At 38.5% G+C, this 21,354-nt stretch overlaps 2 protein-coding genes across 3 annotated transcripts; both read left to right on the forward strand.

The window, feature by feature from the left end:
• Positions 1-520: 520 nt before the first annotated feature.
• On the forward strand, positions 521-2,247 carry LOC121043796 (olfactory receptor 1030). Of its 2 annotated transcripts, XM_040495797.1 has the most exons (2): positions 539-1,435; positions 2,227-2,247. In XM_040495797.1, the coding sequence occupies exons 1-2, from the start codon at positions 539-541 to the stop codon at positions 2,245-2,247; spliced, it is 918 nt and encodes a 305-aa protein (XP_040351731.1). The 2 variants fall into 2 exon arrangements, with proteins under 2 accessions (XP_040351730.1, XP_040351731.1); XM_040495796.1 differs by lacking the exon at positions 2,227-2,247 and having other exon boundaries at positions 521-1,477.
• Positions 2,248-12,642: 10,395 nt separating this feature from the next.
• Positions 12,643-13,581, forward strand: LOC121043797 (olfactory receptor 5M8). The gene has a single exon (XM_040495798.1). The coding sequence runs from the start codon at positions 12,646-12,648 to the stop codon at positions 13,579-13,581; it is 936 nt and encodes a 311-aa protein (XP_040351732.1). The 5' UTR covers positions 12,643-12,645.
• The last annotated feature ends 7,773 nt before the right edge of the window (positions 13,582-21,354 follow it).

Consider the following 21,354-nt stretch of genomic DNA (forward strand, 5'->3'; position numbering starts at 1 on the left):
TTTATTGATATCACAGTGAAACAGGATCCCTTTCCTTTAAATCACTGTAATTTGGGGTTTTCACCTACAACCCATAGGGAGTGTAATTCTCAGAAGTTGAACTTCTACATATGCATGCACTGTTGACTTGCAGAAGTGTTTCCAAACACATGTCACCATTGCATCTGGAACCATTCCCAGGCTCCATGATGAAATCTGTGATTTTATAGAGAACGGTAAGCGACTGTTGGTGGTTCAGTCCATTTTTAGGCAGACTTTGGGTCATAAGGCCCCCATTCTGAAGCAAGCTGGTGTCACATGAGCCATTCTCTTGGGGACCATCTGCACATTACACACCTAGCTTCTAGGGGCCACCACCTTCTTGAAAGTCTCAGTTCCTGCAATCTCAGATGCTGATCATAGTCCTGCGTGAGAGTGATGGAGAGTGTGAGACGGAGGAGAAGGGGAGAAAGAGAGAGAAGAAATATATGATGGACTTCTCATTCACTTCTTACTTTATTTTAACTCATCCACGTGAACAATGCTGGCAGCTAAGAAAATGGTCAAAGGAAATTCCACCTCAGTGACCGAATTTGTTCTCCTGGGATTAACAGATCGTCCAGAGCTTCAGCCCATCCTCTTTGTGCTATTCCTGGTGATCTACTTGATCACCGTGGGGGGGAACCTTGGGATGTTGGTATTGATCAGGATAGATTCACGCCTCCACACCCCCATGTACTTCTTTCTTGCCAGTTTGTCCGGCTTGGATTTGTGTTATTCCACGAATGTGACTCCCAAGATGTTGGTGAACTTCTTATCAGAGAAGAAAACCATTTCCTATGCTGCTTGTTTAACCCAGTGTTATTTTTTCATTGCCATGGTGATTACTGAGTATTACATGCTAGCTGTAATGGCTTATGACAGGTACGTGGCCATCTGTAACCCTTTGCTTTACAGCAGCAAGATGTCCAGAGGGGTCTGTATTCGCCTGATTGCTGGTCCCTATGTCTACGTCTTCCTTAGTGGCCTGATGGAAACCATGTGGACGTACCGCTTGACCTTCTGTGACTCCAATATTATTAATCACTTCTACTGTGCTGACCCCCCCCTCATCCAGCTGTCCTGCTCTGACACTTTCATTAAAGAGACGTCCATGTTTGTGGTAGCAGGATTTAACCTCTCCAGCTCCCTCCTCATAATTGTCATCTCTTACATCTTCATTCTCACTGCCATTCTGAGGATGCATTCTGCTGAAGGCAGGCACAAAGCTTTTTCCACCTGTGGTTCCCATCTGGTGGCAGTGACTGTATTTTACGGGACACTCTTCTGCATGTATGTTAGACCTCCCACGGACAAGTCAGTGGAGCAGTCTAAAATTATTGCTGTTTTCTACACTTTTGTAAGCCCTATGTTGAACCCCATCATTTATAGCCTGAGGAACAAGAATGTGAAGCAAGCTTTTTGGAAATTGATGAGAAGAAATGTACTTTTGAAATAAAGTTACAATGTATCCTTCTTTATAAATTATAGAGGGGCGCCTGGGTGGCTCAGTCAGTTAAGTGTCCGACTTCGGCTCAGGTCATGATCTCATGGTCTGTGAGTTCGAGCCCCGCGTCGGGCTCTGTGCTGACGGCTCAGAGCCTGGAGCCTGTTTCAGATTCTGTGTCTCCCTCTCTCTTTGACCCTCCTCCATTCATTCTGTCTCTGTCTCAAAAAAAAAAAATTATAGAAAAGATGTACTTATGAGAACTGGATCCAACTTTAACTGCATTTACAGTAACGTCAACTTTTAATCTACAATGAAAATCTGCAATCTAACGACAAAGCATGAAAGACAGAGGTACAGGAGATATACAGTTGTATAGGAGATGTGTGAGTGTGCATTGAGTGTGTAAAGGGTTGGAGGTTAGATATGTAGGTAGGGTGGATAATTTCTCTTATATATGTTTACACTTTTACATTTGTAGCATCATATGTTCCTTTCACACTAAAAATTATTCCTTCTTGTAGTAAAACATTCAATCTCTACAGAAGAGTACAAAATAAAAGATTTTCCTCCCTTTCCCCCCCCACCATGATCTTCCATTGTCTCTTTTCAAAGTTATCACTATTACTGGTTTCTTATGTTTTTGGAAAATTTCTCTATATCTGCAAACCAATGTATGGCTATATATGTACATACACACATAGTTGACTATCATGAGCTAACTTTTAGTAGTTTTTAATACTATACTAATTGCTAAGCAGGGGTTTAATTCCATTATCTAAAGGAATGTGATCAGAACGGCTGATCGAGACTTGCTGTCACCTCTGAGACAGAAAAGTCATGATAACAGCTCCAGGACCATGCCTGATGTCCATTTATTCCTCCCCACTCTCAGTAAGACCCTTTCCTCCTTCTGCCATAACAGTATACAAAGACTTCCAATTAACTTCTAGATATGAACTCCTGAAGTAGGCAATGAATATCTTTTACAGAAATACATAGCTTTCCTCAAAAGAAATTGTAACTTCGGTAGAGTTTATCAGTGATATCCCAGCCTGCTGGGATCTGGGGTTTTCGTACCTTCCTTCATTTTTGTCTATTAATCGATTTTTTCAGGATGGGACAGATATTTTTCATTTGTATCATAGCTCAAATTTTATCCATAATTGTATTTTACCACAGTTAGTTATTATATACCTAATTTTATTATTAAACCTGCCAACCTGTTTGTCAATATTTTAATGCTAAAGAATGCAAAAGACAAGCTGATTTTTAAAGAGGTTAAGCTTTCAGGTGACTTTGCAGCTACAAAGCATAAGCAGAGCTGAGGAATGTTTACTGAGTACGTATAATAAGCCAAGTACTGCTCCAATACCAAGCAAGAACCCCCAAGGAGCTCTAGGATTGCATGGTTTTGTAGAATTCTGTAAAGAGAAAAATCAATGCAATTTGTTAAGTGCTACATAGTATAAGAAAACGGGAGTGCTAATGCAACAGAGAAAAAAAGAATGTACTGTGAGTAAATCGAAGTTGGTCTTATATAATTGCAGAAGATGGGGACTTGTTCATTCTTTGTGCACCTGCTCCAGCATACTTATAGCTCCTAGTACAATGTTATGTCAGAGCAGGCAGGATCTGAACAAAATAGGCATTAGAAAATATTCATGATCACATATGTACATGTTACTTTCAATGAAAAAGGAAAAGCCACAGAACCGTAATCAGTCACTCCCTCAATGGACATGTTTTTCTCAGTCGTATTTCAAAGCTTCTTTTCTACCTGAGAGCTTATTTCTCCTCAATATTTTCTACAAAGTAACACTTTCATATTTATTAATTCTATATTATCCCATTTAATTGTTTCAAATTTTCTATTACTAGATGTTCTTTAAATATCTTTATCTTGAAATTCAAATTGTGGATGCTGGTAAAACACACATCTAAACAAATCGCTACTTTTGTAAATTTTAACATCTAGTTAATAGTGTGTTGGATTCTACTTAAACAGATACCTAGAGCGCTATTGCTGTTTAAGCAGACACACATATGCAATTATTTAAAACCAGCTCCTTTATTCCAATTTTCCGATTTCAGGGTCCTGGTCTCTATTTTTATAGCCTAGCTTGGCACTAAATGAAGATGCAATGGCTCCTAAATTCTCACTCTACATCTTTGCAAGTTAATTCTGAACTTTCTTTTAATTTATTGAACAGATTTAAGCAACACAGTGATGGAAGAACCTATGTGAAAATAGAGAATATTTACCACACTTCCTTAAGGATCAATAATTACAGGGTATCTTACACTTTGCTTCCCACCTATCTAAGAGATCATGAATCCAACTGGTACTGTGTTAAAGGAAGTCTGATCGGGGCCCCTGGGTGGCGCAGTCGGTTAAGCGTCCGACTTCAGCCAGGTCACGATCTCGCGGTCCGTGAGTTCGAGCCCCACGTCAGGCTCTGGGCTGATGGCTCAGAGCCTGGAGCCTGTTTCTGATTCTGTGTGTCTCCCTCTCTCTCTGCCCCTCCCCCGTTCATGCTCTGTCTCTCTCTGTCCCAAAAATAAATAAATGTTGAAAAAAAAATTAAAAAAAAAAAAAAAAAAAAAGGAAGTCTGATCCATGTGTACTTAAAAAAAATAAAGAAATGGTCCAGGGAAAGATATTGCTTTAAGTCTAACATTTTTCTTCATATATCATATATTTCCTGACATCTGAAGAAAGTTTAGATTTTCACACTCACACACATACACACACACGAGGGAGAGAAGGAAATAACAATGCTCACCATATTTCAAGTACTGTTTTAATGTATGTTGTTTCACTTAATCTGCCCACTAATATTATGATTACAGAATTGTTATTCCCATGTTATTTATGTTTAAATTTTTAAATGTTTATTTAGTTTTGAGAGAGAGAGGAGAGAAAGAGAGATGGAGTGTGAGTCGGGGAGGGGTAGAGAGAGAGGGAGACACAATCCAAAACAGGCTCCCAGCTGTCAGCACAGAGCCCGATGTGGAACCTTGAGATCATTACCTGAGTCAAAGTCGGACTTTTAACCGACTGACCCACCCAGGCGCTGTTATCCCCATTTTAAAGATGAGTAGAGACCCACAGATTAATTGCTTACCGAAAATCACATAGCTGAGAAGCCCAAATGTGTCTGGCTTCAACATTTATCATTTCCTTTTCCTTCTATGACATACATTTTTTAAAAAAATTAAGTAATCTCTACACCCAATGTGGGGCTTGAAATTACAACCCTGAGATCAAGAGTTGCATGCTCTGCCAACTGAGCCAGCCTGGAACACTTCCACCCCTGCTTTTTTCTCAATACTTTTTTTTTTTTTTTTTTTTTTTTGAGAGAGAGAGAGAGAGAGGTTGCTCAGACAGGAGTTGGGAGGAAGGCAGAGGGAGAGAAAGAATCTTAAGGATGCTCCACACCCAGCATGGGGAACTATTCAGGGCTCAATCTCATGACCCTGGGATCATGACCTGAGCAGAGCTCCAGTTGGATGTTCTCTTTTCTCACTACAGGTTTTTGAAGGGGAAAGTCATGTAAGAAGCAAAACTATCATTTTCTGTATCCTCAAAATATTGTTGATCAGGTAATTGACAGCTGAATGCACACTGAATAATATAATCTACTATGAAAAGACATCCTATTTTATAAGGTATAGACAAATTCAATCAGTTCAATAAAGTGAGCTTTGTAGACAGACCCTGATTCCATCGTTTATCAGCTAAATTAATAGTTAAGTACATAAACTTTGGAATCAGACTTAGTGAGCAAGTTACTTAGCCTCTCTGCCTCATTTTCTCCTCTGTAGGATAAATACATATAGTATTTTCTCATAAAGAACTTGTGTAAAAAAATGGATTAATATATTTGTTGTACACTTGAAATTAAGGTAACGTTGTGTGTCAACTATACTCAGATAAAAACATTTAAAAAATACCTATAAAGTACTTAGTACAATGCATGATACATAATATTCACTCAATAAAAGTGAACTGATTTTTATTATTATTTTTTAAAATTTTTTTAACGTTTATTTATTTTTGAGACAGAGAGAGACAGAGCATGAACGGGGGAGGGGCAGAGAGAGAGGGAGACACAAAATCCGAAGCAGGCTCCAGGCTCTGAGCCATCAGCCCAGAGCCCGACGTGGGGCTCAAACTCACAGACTGCGAGATCATGGCCTGAGCTGAAGTCGGACGCTTAACCGACTGAGCCACCCAGGAGCCCCTGATTTTTATTATTAACTATAAAGTTACTTTACCTATTCGAGACTTTGTTTCCTCTCATAGCTCTCTGTATTTTTTTGTTATTACATTTATCATTCTTTATATACACGACCCTTATAGTTTTGGTTAATTAATTAATGTCTGTGTTCTCCATAATCTTGTAAACGCCACAAAGTCAGATATAAAATTTGAAAGCAGTTATTTTTCTAATGCTTAGCCTGGTACATAGTCTATGCTCCCTTAAGAGCCAAATAGGTAATAAACAGATGATAGATAGATAGATATTAGCGAATGTTTACAAATTGGAAATTACAACATTAGTTGTATAAGGTGATGGGAATTGGAAAATATATGAGATGCACTGATGGAATCTTAATTGTGTATAATTTATTCACGCATAATTGGTCTATTTTTATTTTCTTAAACAGAATTTCTCTTGAAATGTTCAGGGTAAATCAGACGAGAAGGAAGAAATTTAGCTTCCTGAGGTTGACCAGTTGTCCAGTGTTGCCAACTGTTCTTTGTCTTGTCTACAGTTATTTGTATCTCTTTCTTATGGAAAATTTGAGCCTAACTCTGTGGATCACCTGCTCATACCATTTTTCACCAATCTGCCAATGCCACACATTTTGGTTATTTTTTTTTTATTGAAAAAGTCTTGTCATTGATCAATTTATTTGAACAGTGTCACATGATCACCTTGGTGTTAACTCAGTGTTTTGTCCCTGATGCTGTCTGTGACAATCCCACCCATATGACCCGACCATTTGCTTTTCATGTAGTTAAGATATTGGGTCCAAAGTGTTCTACTGTTACATGGCGGCCAGTGCGTGTATATTAGATTTCATACAGAGTTGTGTCACATCAGACTTGTTTTCTCAAGAGCTGGCCACTTGGAACATTATCATCACATCCTGCCACTCTGTAGCTACTGTAACAGTAAAAATTAGATTTTACCATAAACCATATGGAGACTCCAGAACATTCTTAGGAGTATATGGGAGTGTCAAGTTTTCACTTTTGCCAACAAATTTTCAATCTTTCCAGTCATTGTCAACCACATAAACCTCTCTGTTTTTGAATCTAATCTTACAAATGTAGCTGGGTAATGACATCTCCTCAAAAAAATGAGTAGCAAAATTAAAACAGTGTCTCTCTTATATGTCATGACTCTTGTTTTGAACCACCAAATAAGAAAGAGCAAGAGAAAGAATATGATATTTGAAAATATGATGAAATGACTACATAAATCTGTTATTCATAGCTTGAAAAATCACCAGATGAATAATTTGAAAGACTTATGTTATTATGTAATGTAAAAGCCATGTTTTCTTTAAAAAATTAAGAAAAAACATGCTTTTTTTTTTTTTTTTTTTGGTTTGCCTTTCTTGAGAGAAAGTGGTTCCTTATATGAATAACATAATTGGGGCGGCTGGGTGGCTCAGTTGGTTAAGCGTCCAACTTCAGCTCAGGTCATGATCTCACATTTTGTGGGTTCAAGCCCTACATCAGGCTTTATGCGGACAGCTCAGAGCCTGGAGCCTGCTTCAGATTCTGCGTCTCCCTCTCTCTCTGCCCCTCCCCTGCTCTCACTCTGTCTATTTGTCTCCCTCTCTCTCTCTCTCTCTCTCTCAAAATAAATAAACATTTAAATTTTTTAAATAAATATATACATACAGAATAAAAATTTTGTAGAGTAAGTCTCCGAATAATGTCCAAACAAGAGTCGAGAATGGTAGCTAGGTAAGTGACTTACTCCAAATCTTTGGCTTTGAAGACTGATTCCTGTCTTTATAAATCTTTTCTGCCTCATATCCTACAAGTATGTGTCCAGTGGCATTTTCATTGTTGAATTAATTCTCATGAATGTTAGGGAACACTTAAAAAATAATGTGATGCTCTGATGAATGAGTTTAAGAACTCAGAACGCATGTAAAAGTATCCATTGAATTGGGGATTGTAATACATTTAAAATCTTTGCTTGTTCTGATGATCTTGAGTTGGGAGATCTATTATAATAAAATGATTTTTTTTTCCTAGAAGACTTGCTCTATTTAATGACCTTAATGACAGCCGGTTTCACAGAGGCAAGACTATGTTGAGGACAAGTTGTCTCTTGCTTAACTGACAAATATCTTTGTATGTTTGTGGCCACATGTTCCTTTAACTGATTTTTAGAAAAGTGATTGTCTTTTCTAAGGCTCAGTTCCTTCAACTGTAAAATGGGTTTAATAATACTAACTGGAGGGGCACCTGGGTGGCTCAGTCGGTTGAGCATCTGACTTTGGGCTCAAGTCATGATCTCACGGTCTGTGAGTTCGAGCCCCATGTGGGGCTCTATGCTGACAGCTCAGAGCCTGCTTCAGATTCTGTGTCTCTCCCTCTCTCTGCCCCTCCCCTGCTTGCACTCTGTCTCTCTCTCAAAAATAAATAAACATTAAAAAATTTTTTTTAAAATAATATTAGCCTGAGATTTTTAGGTGAGTTTTTGACAAAATCTTATATGGAAAAAGGAGTTCAGTATGTCAAATTTAATGAAGGTTAGGTACTTTATCAATCAAATATGTTAAAAACCCTTAACCACTAAGAAATTCAACAGCTGTACAAAGTACACCATGGCCTAGAAAAATAAGGAGTTGGAAACACTGTCAATCATGTGGATAATGTAGGAGTCTCCAATTGCTTTCATTTTCTCTTGGCCTTTTCTAAAAACAAAACAATAGAAAACAAGTAAAATAAAGGACTAAAATACTCCCCTTTTTAAAAAAAAGTTTTTAATTTTTTTTAACGTTTATTTATTTTTGAGAGAGCACAAGCAGGGGAGGGACAGAGAGAGAGGGACACATAGACTCCGAAGGAGCTCCAGGCTCTGAGCTGTCAGCAAAAAGGCCAACGCGGGGCTTGAACCCATGAACGGTGAGACCATGACCTGAGCTGAAGTCGGACACTTAACCGACTTAACCACCCAGTCACTATAAAATACTATCCCTTTTTATCAAGTGAATGTATGATCACTGCAATAATACTATATGGTAGAATTTGCTTGTGTCACATTGGTGGACTAGTGAAATAGAAATTCTTTAGGTGGCACCTGGGTGGCTCAGTTGGTAAATCGTCCAACTTCGGCTCAGGTCATGATCTCATGGTTTGTGAGTTCAAGTCCCAAGTCGGGCTCTGTGCTGACAGCTCAGAGCCTGGAGCCTGCTTCAGATTCTGTGTCTCCCCCTCTCTCTGCCCCTCCCATGCTCATGCTCTGTCTGTCTCTGTCTCTCAATAATAAATAAATGTTTTAAAAAAAATAAAGAAATTCTTTAGAATGTAGCTCTTTCTGCTGAGTGACGGAGGCAGTGAGGGGGATGGGCCCAGCAAGGCATGGCAAGTAGTCAGTAAGACCATTACTGACAGAGACGAAGAAGACACAGGAGAGAAGTTTAAGCCATCCCTAATTCCCATGTTAACAGTTCTTGAGCTGTGTCTTCAGGAAAGTTTTAATTGACGGAATTGATTGCTTCATCTTGATTTGTTTTAATACCATAGGGAAAAATAATCACCCTTATAAACCCAAGCAACAATTTCCCTCACTGATTTTAGAAGGTGCATTGGTTTTCCTACTTCCTTATAGGTAGGGCTGTCTATTTTGTGTGTTAGGAATGAGCCAAGGTGTTACTATGTATACGTGGAATCCATTTTTTTATTTGGTAGGAATCGATGTGTGGTTGGAAATGGGTACATGGCTACCTAGACAAAAATAAGAGCCAGTCATATGGCCAATACCAATGCTCATAATCTGGGTATTTTTTATTCTTCTAAATATTAAACAAAGGGAAGGTAGACGCTAAGGATTTCTTGTGATAGTTTTATATGCCTCACACATGGTCAGATATTTACATACACTGTAAGTTTTAAACTCGTTAGAGAAAAATCCTGCAGCAACATTTTAAATGTGAGAAAACTGAGGCTTATGAAGGTCAAGATATCTGTAATCACCGAGCTAATGGGCCAGCACAGTTGTACTTTTTCATATCGGATCTGCCAGTTGCAAAACCTGTGAGATGAACACAAGTATTAAGGATACTGGAAACATTTTAGCACAAGATAATTTTTAAAGGTTTGCAAAGCATTAATATACCTTAGTAGGTTATTTTTAAGGAAGGCAGAAGGAAAGAAAAGGGCATGAGACATGGAAGGGTGCAACTAGATGTTTCAGTGCTCTCTAGTAGGAGATAAGAAAAAGATCGTGAGACACCCCATCCATCTACTAAATAACCATTTTTGGACAGATGATGGTTCCTATTATACAGAAAGCTTTTTAGTTTTTCAAAACATCTTAGTTTGTTCACTAGGCAACAGTTGGTCTAGAGCTGAGCTAGAGGATAAGAGCCAGCAAAAGGTGAACTGCTCAGGATAATATGGAGTTCTTGGAACTCCAGGAAAGAATATTCCAGGAAATTTTCCATATTCCAGGAATATTCCATATTCCATATTCCAAGAAAGAAGAGATAAAGCTGAGAAATACTAGTGGGTAAGAAAACAAAAACAAAAACAAAACACAAACAAACAAAAAAACCCAGAGATATGTTATGAAGCTGGGGATTAAGTGGTATAAAATAGCCCCTGGAAAAATCCTCTGTGGTTACGGTAGAGGAGGAGAATTTAAAGAATAAATATGACTAATGGTTAAATTTTATTTTAAACCATTTTTGTATTATCTTTCTCCTGCATTACAGAGAGTTGCAGTGTGTGTGTGTGTGTGTGTGTGTGTGTGTGTGTGAACATAGAATGGATGGAAAAAGGTTTATGGCATGTTTAAAAGGTCTCAAGAGGATTACGCTGCGATTATTTAAACATGTCATCACAATTTTTAAGTCATAACTTTGTCTTTGGGCATAATCTCCGAGGAATTAATTAAATTCTAACTAATAATTATCACTGCAGAGTTTTATCTGACATAGATAAAACTTTCTTCTTTCCAAGAGGAACCTTGTTGATTGAGTGGGAAATAAAATCCAAGATTACATATATCTTTGTCTGGGGATCTATATTTCTCTTCTAAGTTATAGCTTAATCACTAGATTTTTTTCTAAGGTGGAAGGGGGAATTTTTTTTTAATGAATTAGGATCAAACTAGCAATGATTGAGATTCCATCTCCTGAGGGGTTTGTGTTTGTCACAGATTTAAAAAAAAAATTAGTGTTTAATTTTGAGAGAGAGATAGAGAGCGCGCGAGCAAGCATGAGTGGGGGAGGGGCAGAGAGAGAGGGAGACATCATCAGAAGCAGGCTCCAGGGTCTGAGCTGCCAGCACAGAGCCTGAGTGGGGCTCAAACCCACACACTGTGAGATCATGGCCTGGGCCGAAGTCGGCCGCTTAACTGACTGAGCCACCCAGGTGCCCCATGTGTTTGTCGCAGATTTTAACTGTTTGGCCCACCAAGAGTATTGATTCTAGATTGCCTGTATCTTGAAAACCTATAGGAAAGAAGCCATGGTAAAGGCAAAGCTGAAGATCAGGATGAGTTCTACAGAGACTTACAGCCATCCTGGAAGTTTAGATTAGTTGGAATAATGAGTTCCCTTCCCACAAGGGCGAAACAAAACAATGGTTAAGTTAGAAGTTTACTTCTCTTTCATATAAAGTTCTGAGCTGGTATGTCGGTTCAGCTCCGTCAACGATTCAGTCTTGTGACTTAATCACTCACTTTTCTGCCAGCTCATCCATATGATCCAAGGTAGCTCCGCACTTTGTCCACAGGAGCTGCCAGCGGGAGTCAGAAAGGAGGGAGGGAAGGGCTAGCCTATGGTGTAAGGGGATGGCGAACAATTGCACACTTCTCTTTCATCACATTCTCTTGCCTACGATCTGCTCTTTGACCGCAGAAAATGTAGTCTGAGAATAAACAACGAGAAGGGAAGTTTCGCGGTTGTTTTGCTTGTTTTGTCTTAGCACGGTTGCATAAAGATCAACTATGGCTCCTAGGAGTAACTGACATGGGTGTGGGGCGGGTACTGCTGCCGCCCAGGCTTTGTCAAATCTGTGGCTCGGGGCTCTCGTTTTGCTCTCCCCTCTGTTTTCTCAAATGCAGACGAACATACCGGACCAAGTCATTCTCTGGTCCAGTTCAGATCTGATGGACTGAAAAATTAGCCTCTGCAAACCTATCGGATTGTCTGTAAAAATGCTAAAAGACTTTTTGAAAGCTTGCCTGCGCGTTATGTTAGTAACCACACGTGGTAAACATTTTATCATCACTCAGCTTTTCAAAGGTCTCTCTTTTCTTCCATCTTTCTCTCCAACTAGAATCTAGTCATTCTAAAATGGGAAGTGTCGATTTCTTCTATCTTACAAAGAATGAATGAAGATGCATATTTAAATTTAGCCCTCAGTTCTCTTTTACAAAGAACCTAAGGAGTTGAGGCGGCACCGTCAGGAAAAATAATTGGTATCAGGAAAAGAACTGCTGCTACAAAGTTCTCAACCACTAATTATATTATTGGGTATATTCATTTAGATAAGTGGTAGATGCTTGTTTATTGGCATTGGTTAGCAAAATCTGGGATGAAAAAAATTGATGTGAAGTGAAGTAAAATATTGAAAACAGACAAAGTAGAAATGCAGATGGGTAAGAAATGTCTTGACAGAAACCAAAAAGGTAAATGGACAAAGAGAAATAAGAGGGATATTTATCAAAGAAGAAGACTTAAAGCCCGCTAGTGACTGGGACCCCGAGGTTTAAGTGTGTTTGCTAACATTTAATTGGATACTGTTTCAATTAAACCACTATTTCTAGTGTCTCCTGGGGCCAAAAGTCATAGAAAGGGAGAGAAAAAGCATGTAAAAAAATCCAAAATGTCGTTCTAAGAAAATATTATTATTTTTTACCTTTAAAAAACGTTCTGTACTGACCCAAAGTTCTCATGTCCCATTGAAGGAAATTATGAGAAGAAATTTCACCTCAGTGAATGAATTCATTCTTCTTGGACTGACCAGTCACCTGGAATTACAGATTCTCCTCTTCCTGCTGTTTCTGGCCATTTACACGGCCACAGTCGCAGGGAATCTTGGCATGATTGTACTCATCCAGGTCAATGCCCGGCTTCACAAACCCATGTACTTTTTTCTGAGCCACTTATCCTTTGTGGATCTGTGTTTCTCTTCCAATGTGACTCCAAAGATGCTGGAGATTTTCTTGTCGGAGAAGAAAACTATTTCTTACCCTGCATGTCTGGTGCAGTGTTACTTTTTTATTGCCTTGGTCCACGTGGAGCTCTACATCCTGGCTGTGATGGCCTTTGATCGGTACATGGCCATCTGCAACCCTCTGCTTTATGGCAGCAAGATGTCCAAGAGTGTGTGCACATCTCTCATCACCGGGCCTTATGTGTATGGAGCGCTCACTGGCCTCATGGAAACCATGTGGACTTACAACCTAGCCTTCTGTGGCCCCAATGAAATTAACCACTTCTACTGTGCTGACCCACCACTGATTAAGCTGGCTTGTTCTGACACTTCCAACAAAGAGCTGTCCATGTTTGTTGTGGCTGGATGTAACCTCTCCTTTTCTCTCCTCATCATCCTGATTTCCTACCTTTATATTTTTCCCGCTATCCTGAGGATTCGTTCCACAGAAGGCAGGCACAAAGCTTTTTCCACCTGTGGCTCCCATCTGATAGCTGTCACCATATTCTATGCAACTCTTTTCTTCATGTATCTTAGACCCCCTTCAAAGGAATCTGTGGAACAGGGAAAAATGGTTGCTGTATTTTATACAACGGTAATTCCCATGTTGAACCCCATGATTTATAGCCTTAGGAATAAAGACGTGAAAGAAGCATTAACCAAAGAGTTGATAAGAAAAAAAAGATTTTCTTAAAAGCTATCACTATTCTTTGGGGTCCCAATTTTTTCTCAACCTTTTTTTCCCGAAGTTACAGGATGGAATTGATGATGGAATGCGAAATAGGGTACAGCAAAGGGGGAACATTACATTTTCAAAAGTTTTAATAATTTTTTAAAAATCCAAGCACAAAAAGTACAATTTCCATTACAAAAGTTTGTGTGTTTGTACTTGCCATTCATTTTTCTTACTAGTTATTTCAATTTCTTTGCTTTATTGTACACATGGTAGCATTACATTTCTCTGTTTTGGATTTAGGTAGAAGGGTGTGACTATTTCTGGACCATGAGTTTTATTAGAATTTATTAGAATTCATATGTGTCCCTTCTCAGCTGAGCATTCAATTGTGAGAAAATCTTTCAGCGTTTTTGTTTTGTTTTGTTTTGTTTGCCAGGGTGACCAGCAATATTTACAATGTAAGTTTTAAACATGGGTTCTTGAGTGAGGAAACACGGAAAGTGCCCTCCACCAACTCACAACAGAAATATAGAATGGGTGTGAAGTTCCCTTTGTTATAAGCTACTATATTATGTTGAATTGCTTGTTACCATGTCAACAAGTAGCCTCTTCTTACAGATACAATATTAATTACACAAAATTCAAACTCGTGAATGCATATAACAGAAGTTAAATACCACAACTCTAAAATCACATCTGAGATTTTATTTTTCCAGGATTTTCTGTTTTTACATATAGGCATGTTTGTAGTTAAAATTACTTATTGTAATTATTGTTTAAAATTACTCATATAAAGCATATATGCTTTTTAAAAGTCAAATAATATTATAGGGTTATATGAATTCCTGTGTTACTTCTTCCTCACCCCATCTCCCCATAGACAACATCATCTTGTTATTTTATACGGTAACTTATTTTAAATTATATGTTTATATGGCTATTTTTATTGAGTTTTCAACACACATACAATTCACTGGCATCTTTTTAGTAAAGATAAAGTATTAAAATTCTTCCACCAAACACTGAATCCCTATCAGTTCTGTCTCCTCATATTTATAACAGGGTCACATTTGAATTTTTCTTAAATTGATATTTTATTGTTAAAATACTACAAATACGGGGTGTCTGGGTGGCTCAGTCGGTTAAGTGTCTGACTTTGTCTCAGATCATGATCTCAGGGTTTGTGAGTTTGAGCCCCATATGGGACTCTGTGCTGACAGCTCAGAGCCTGGCACCTGCTTCGGATTCTGTGTCTCCCTCTCTGCCCCTCCCATGCCCGTGCTCTGTCTCTCTCTCAAAATCAAATAAACATTAAAAAATATAAAATACTGCAAATATGTTATTAGTAATACCTGAATCATAAGATGCGTAATACTGTGAACATTACGAACACTAATTACCAACACTATGAGTAATGCTATGAATATAATTCTCTTCTCGCACAGTTAGTTGATTTTCAGAGTCACTATACTTGCTACCTGCTTGTGTGTGTGTGTGTGTGTGTGTGTGTGTGTGTGTGTGTATTTATTTTTCCCCAAGCTTCCACAGAAGTATAAAGCACCTCTTATAGGGACAAATGGATAGCTGACCTATACTTTACACATTTTCTCCCTGGAAGCTTTCTGTCTCCCCTTATTGGATTCTGTGCTCGTTTCTCTCCACACATGTTGCAGAACTGTTATCTGGAGACTGTGGTTGCTACTCTTGGTTTAAAATGTTGCATTCATTTTAAACCTCTGTTGGATTCTGGGTTGATTACTGGACCATATGCTACAATTGAGAGATGCAACAATACACAAGGCAGAAAAAGTCCTTTATTATGTTTTCCAGGTGGGCTATTTTGATGGCAAAGTATCCACACAAACAGATAATCAAATATTTCAAGTATTAGTGTTATGGAGAAGGTAAAGTGAGGCAATCAGAAAGACAATGGCTGGGGATCATCGCAAGTGAGGGTGGTGCTGATGTGTCAATTTCAGCGGAGGGGAAAGGACACTTGGAGAAGGTGGCACTTTGAATCGAACCCTCATTGGTCAGAAGAAGGCAAACCCAGACAGATCTTTGGGAACTACAACCGGGAGAGTCACTAGCAAGTAGAGAGTTTCAGAATAAAGCCTGGCATGTTGAAGCCACAGAAGGAAAAACCATGTGGCTGAAGCTTAATAAATGGGAGACACAATAGGAAACATTGATCCCGGAAAAGTGGCCCCCCTATTTACTGGATGGCACTGTGGACTCCCAGAGTTGACAAGGCAAACAGACTGCAACACTTTGCTTTTGTGTCCACGTTTGGGTTGTTGCCATGTGATATGTGGCAATAATCTCGCAGGTTAGACAGAATGAGAAGTAGTAGTTGATTCATCAAGTTTTTGTTGGGTTAGGTTTTCAATTATTGTTGTTTTGAGTTAGCAAAGATCATCTTATGGAACACGTAACCGACTTTTCTTCTTCCAGCCCCGGATTTCCTCCACATTTCCTCTACCCTTACAATTTAAGACTTAGCTGAAGAATTACCTCTTCTAGCCATTCTTCCCTAATACATTCAGGCTGTGTAGGTACCACATTATAGTTCAGCCATGAGTTTACAATTCTATCAGCACCATTACGGCATGGTACCATGATCATATGCATAGTGTACACCTGTTTCTCCCACTATTCTAGAAAGTTCTTATTAATGTTTTTATTTTATTTTATTTTTTTTGAAAGAGTGAGAGAGACAGAGCATGAGCAGGGGAGGAACAGAGAGAGAGGGAGACACGGAATTCAAAGCAGGCTTCAGGCTCTGAGCTGTCAGCACAGAGCCCGACGCGGGGCTCGAACCCACGAACTGTGAGATCCTGACCTGAGCCAAAGTCGGCAGCTTCACCGCTGAGCCACCCAGGCGCCCCTATTCTAGGACGTTCTTAAAGGAAGAGACCATGTCTTTTCATCTTTGTACCTTTACGACCTTAGCAAAGTGTCTGATAAAGACATGAGGCCCAAGTCATGTTTTTTGAGAGTAAGATCTTTCTGCCTTTCCCTGTCTCCCTGGTTAATTATAGATTTTGGTCTGTGATACATTCTTCTCCTCCCATCCTACCCTTTAATAATAGATGGTTACTTTGGTTTAGTAAAGCTGTATTCAAGTTCTTTATCATAAATGCCCTGCTACAAGCCCATTGAGAGGAATTCTTTCCAAGCAGAAACTAAGATTGTAAATTTATTGGCACCAGGTAGGAATGATGGCACATTACAGGTGCATTGTCATTCACTAGAGACAGATAAAAGTGAATGCTACATCACAGTGAAAGGACTTAAGGGAACTAATTCCGAGCAATCTTGGTAACAATGCCTCTTCCTTGCGATCCATACATAATTACACATTTGTGGAACAGCTTATAGACAGAAAAGCCTTCACAGCTGCTCAGGCGAGGAGCATGTTGGGTGAAAATCACAACAGGCATTTGCTGAGACCAGAAAAGTTCCAAACCTGGGAAAGAATATACTCTCTTCACGCTCCTTATCCCTTGAGCTCACCAAGAAAGCCCTGATTATTGACTCAGGGCAGAAATTCAGGCGCTCCTTAAGGTAGGGGGAGTGACAATTCTGTGCTGCTTTCTCATCACCAACTATCCCAAGAAAAATCTTGTCTTCAACTTCTTGCCTGAAAAAATGTCTCTCACGTTGTGACAGAATATCGTAGTGGGAAAAGGTTTAATTTGGAAGTTATTGAGACCCGAGTGTAGATCCCAGTTTTAGTATTTATTTTTCGGGTGGGTATGCTTAAGGGATGAGCTTATTCTACTGCAAAATATGATTAGGGACGCCCATCTCATGGACTACCAAATATTATCTGTCAGGTGCTTTTTCCTCAATTACATTTGAGGCAAGAGTGCTCCGACTTCGATTTTAGACTCACTGCTAGGAAACTTTTCTGAACATGAGACGCATGATAGAAACAATAAATTAAATATGTTATTTAGTCATTTGGATGTTTGGCATATACTTATTGATCATTGTGTATATCAGGTACTGTTGTTGTCAATGTCTTCTGCATCTCATGTCCCAGGAGTTTTTCTTCTGGAAATTTGTCACTTAGACCTAGTATTATTTATTTCCAGATCTTCAGCATCCCATCAGTGTGCAAACTTCTATAGGGGAAAGACACGGTTTTCATATTCATATTCTGAAAATTAAACAGCATGAGTTTTGAACTTAGTGTTTATTTTGTGCGAATTTTTTAAAGAAGAATGTAGAAAATATTATAGAGATCTTGAAGTTCTGAAAATGATTACTTGAATTCTGGCTCATGAGAAGTTTTGTTCCTGGAACATTTTAGATTTGGCCTTTAGCATTGCCTAAAGTATTGCCCTGGTATTCATTGCAGACAACTGGTTTGAATCAGGGAAATATCAAATACGGATCAAAAAAGACTTATTTTGAGAGAGTATAGTGCTACCCGTTAGTTTTTCTCCCTCTGAGGATGTTCTCCACTGGGATTACACTTCTAATTGATTCTTCTTGAAACATTTGGGGATTCTTCTGAGATAAATGCTGATGTCAGTAACTTGGGTAAAATATAAATCCCATAGCACTGGCCAGAATTTGACCTGTGGGGTCGTTAAGAAGCTCTAATTTTCATAGGTAGGAGAGGAACTGTGTTGCATATTCATTTCCAATATCTATTAATTTATGTGTTCTCCTCATTAAATTGCATGCTTTTTAGATACCGATGTGTGGAAATAGGTAGTTTTAGAGGAAACTGGCACAGAAAATGCATTTTCCATGACAGAAAATCTATAGGATTCTCACTGAACTCTGTCTTTCTCTTTTTATCATATTACCAGTGTCTTTGAGTCATGCTGGTAGAATTCCATAATATGGATCTCCAGCAGAGTTTCACTATAATTGATCTCAAATAATATTCTTTTGTGTTTCCCATTAGTGGTCTACTGTCCCAAATTTCCACACAAAAAAAGACAAATTGGAAATTTAGCTCTAGGTAGTTTTCTTTTTTAAGTTTATTTATTTATTTGAGAGAGAGACAGAGAGAGAATCCCAAGCAGTCTCCATGCTGTCAGCACAGGTCACAACGTAGGTCTCGATCTCATGAACCGTGAGATCATGACCCGAGCCAAAATCAAGAGTCAGATGCTTAACTTACTAAGCTCCTCAGGAGTCCCAGAAATTTAGCTCTATGTAGTTTATTCATGGTTAAAACTAAGAAATGGAGTTAGGACGTTATAGGTGTTATCTCCAACAGCAGACTAATTCTTGGGTGCCTGCATGGCTCAGTTGGTTAAGTGTCCTACTCTCGACTGAGGTAGTGATCTCACAGTTCATGAGTTCAAACCCCACATTGGCTTCTGCGCTGACAGTGCAGAGCCTGCTTGGGATTTTCTGTCTCCCTCTCTGCCCATTCTCTGTTTGTGTTCTCTCTCTCTAAATAAATATTAAAAAAAAAAAAAAAAAACCTCTCTCCACAAATTGTAAAATGCCAATAATATTATACATAAACTTGTTTATATTTCTTTTAGTCTATTACTTAGCATTCTAAATTGCTGTTTAGTTGATCAGTTCGCCCATTCATGTAAGAAGTATTAGCTGAGTGTCTATTATGTACTAGGCACTGTTTTCGTTATTTGTTATCAACGAACCAAACAGAAAAAGAAATCCTTGTTTTCATGAGGCTTATATTCCGGTGGTGTGAGACATACATAAACAATTATCATAATACACAAGTGAATCATATAATATGTTAGTTATTGTATGACAAACTCAGAAAAAAATTATTGTAGTATAAAGGAGCACAGGAATGTCTCTGGCTTGAGAGGCATGAGAATGAGGGTAAATTTAATTGAGAAGGTGATAGTAAGCAAAAACCTTAGGAAAGTGGTCTAGACATTAGCGATGCAGTTACGGTATGGGAATAGCTAGTATAAAGGGCTATTATATGCAGGCATTCAAGGAATGTTTCAGGGGTGTCTGGGTGGCTCAGTTGGTTAAGAGTCTGACTCTTGATTTCAGCTCAGGTCATAATCTCACAGTTCATGGGTTTGAGCCCTGTATCGGGCTCTGTGCTGACAGTGCAGAGCCTACTTGGGATTCTCTCTCAATCTCTCTCTCTCTCTCTCTCTCTGCCTTATCTCTGCCCCTCCCCCATGTGTGCATGCCCTCTCTCTCTTTCTCTGTCTAAATAAAATAAAACTTAAAAAAAAAAGGAAAAAAGAATGTTTCAAAGACAGATTGGAAATCATTGCACTGGAGCCCAGGACAATGAGAAAATTAATGGACTATGAAATCAGAGGCATAATAGGGCCTTAGTGGCCAATTATTAAGATGCGTGAACTGTTGAAAGGTTTTTACTTTGAGAAAAATTGGAAGATGTGGGAGGGCTCCAAGCTAAGGTGCACTATAAAGTGACTTGTGTTTTAAAAGGCCCACTTCAGTTTTTGAACTCGGGAGTGTAGAGGCACTCGGGCAGGGGGAAGTTCCATAATTCAGTCAAGAGAGCGGATTGCTAGGATGATGGCAGAGCAGTAAAGGTGGTGAGAGGCCCTCAGATTCTGGAAATATGTTCTGTATAGATCTCTTGCTGGGGTTGTTGCTTGGAAGTGCGAGGCCACCGCAAACTCTGGTGACTGGTTGTCACCAATCAAGTGCAACTATAATTTATACATGAAAGCTCCAGACCGAGGTGTTTTAAAAGTATGGATGGCTTCCCCACCATTCCTCCAACATCTGGTAGCTGAGGATAGATGCTCAAAGTGACTTTGTTGAGGGCAGAGGACCTGTCAACTGGAGATCCTGAATGACAGCATGAAACAGAACCCTCAGCTATGATCTGGAACACCTGTTTGCCAACATTATATTCCTAATATTATATGTTTCATACTTTCTCTTTGTTTTGCTGATACTAGCTAGTAATTTGCCCACATGTGCAAATGCCCAACCCCAGATTCTCAAGAATTAGCTGAGATTGATTTTTTTAAAAAATCAATCCTGTTTCCTTTATCAATTTTTGCCTTTATGTTTATGAATCTCATGGTTAACTATCTTTATATTTACTATTCAATTTTTCGAAATTTGGAATCAAATGCTTAACTGATCAATTTACATGTTTTTCTTATTAAGTGATGATAACTATTTAAGTTTTTATTTCAGATTTGGACCATATCATATATTTTGAAATGCATCATTCCTATTATGTTATGCTTTAAATTTAATTCTGGCTTTGATTTCTCCTTAGAGCTAAGAATTATATAAGTATATATTTTAGTTTATAAATTGTTTTAATAAATTAATGTTATTTTAAAGATGTATTCTTTGGGGTGCCTGGGTGGCTCAGTCGGTTAAGCATCCAACTTCAGCTCAGGTCATGATCTCACAGTCTGTGAGTTCGAGACCCACGTCAGGCTCTGTGCTGACAGCTCAGAGGTCAGAGCCTGGACTCTGCTTCAGATTCTGTGTCTCCCTCTCTCTCTGCCCCTCCCCTGCTCATACTCTGTTTCTCTCTGTCTCAAAAATAAATAAAAATATTAAAAAAAAATAAAGATGTATTCTTTTTTATTTTTTTAAAAACCTTGTACTCTTTCATATGTTTTAGATGTTATTATATTATTTTTGTGCTTTTCCACTAGGAATTTTCACAAATATTCAAAAGTTGTTTTTTTATATGCCTTCTGATTAGTCTAGATTTCTGCATTAAAAATGTATATATTATTATTCATACTTTCTATATATTCATTCTTATTTTTGTTTGCTTTTGTAAAAGCTTAAAATATTTTAAAGATGCAAATTTAATTTTAATTT

The sequence above is a fragment of the Herpailurus yagouaroundi genome, unplaced genomic scaffold, assembly GCF_014898765.1.
Source record: "Herpailurus yagouaroundi ecotype Mexico unplaced genomic scaffold, PumYag 187, whole genome shotgun sequence".
NCBI lineage: Eukaryota > Metazoa > Chordata > Mammalia > Carnivora > Felidae > Herpailurus > Herpailurus yagouaroundi.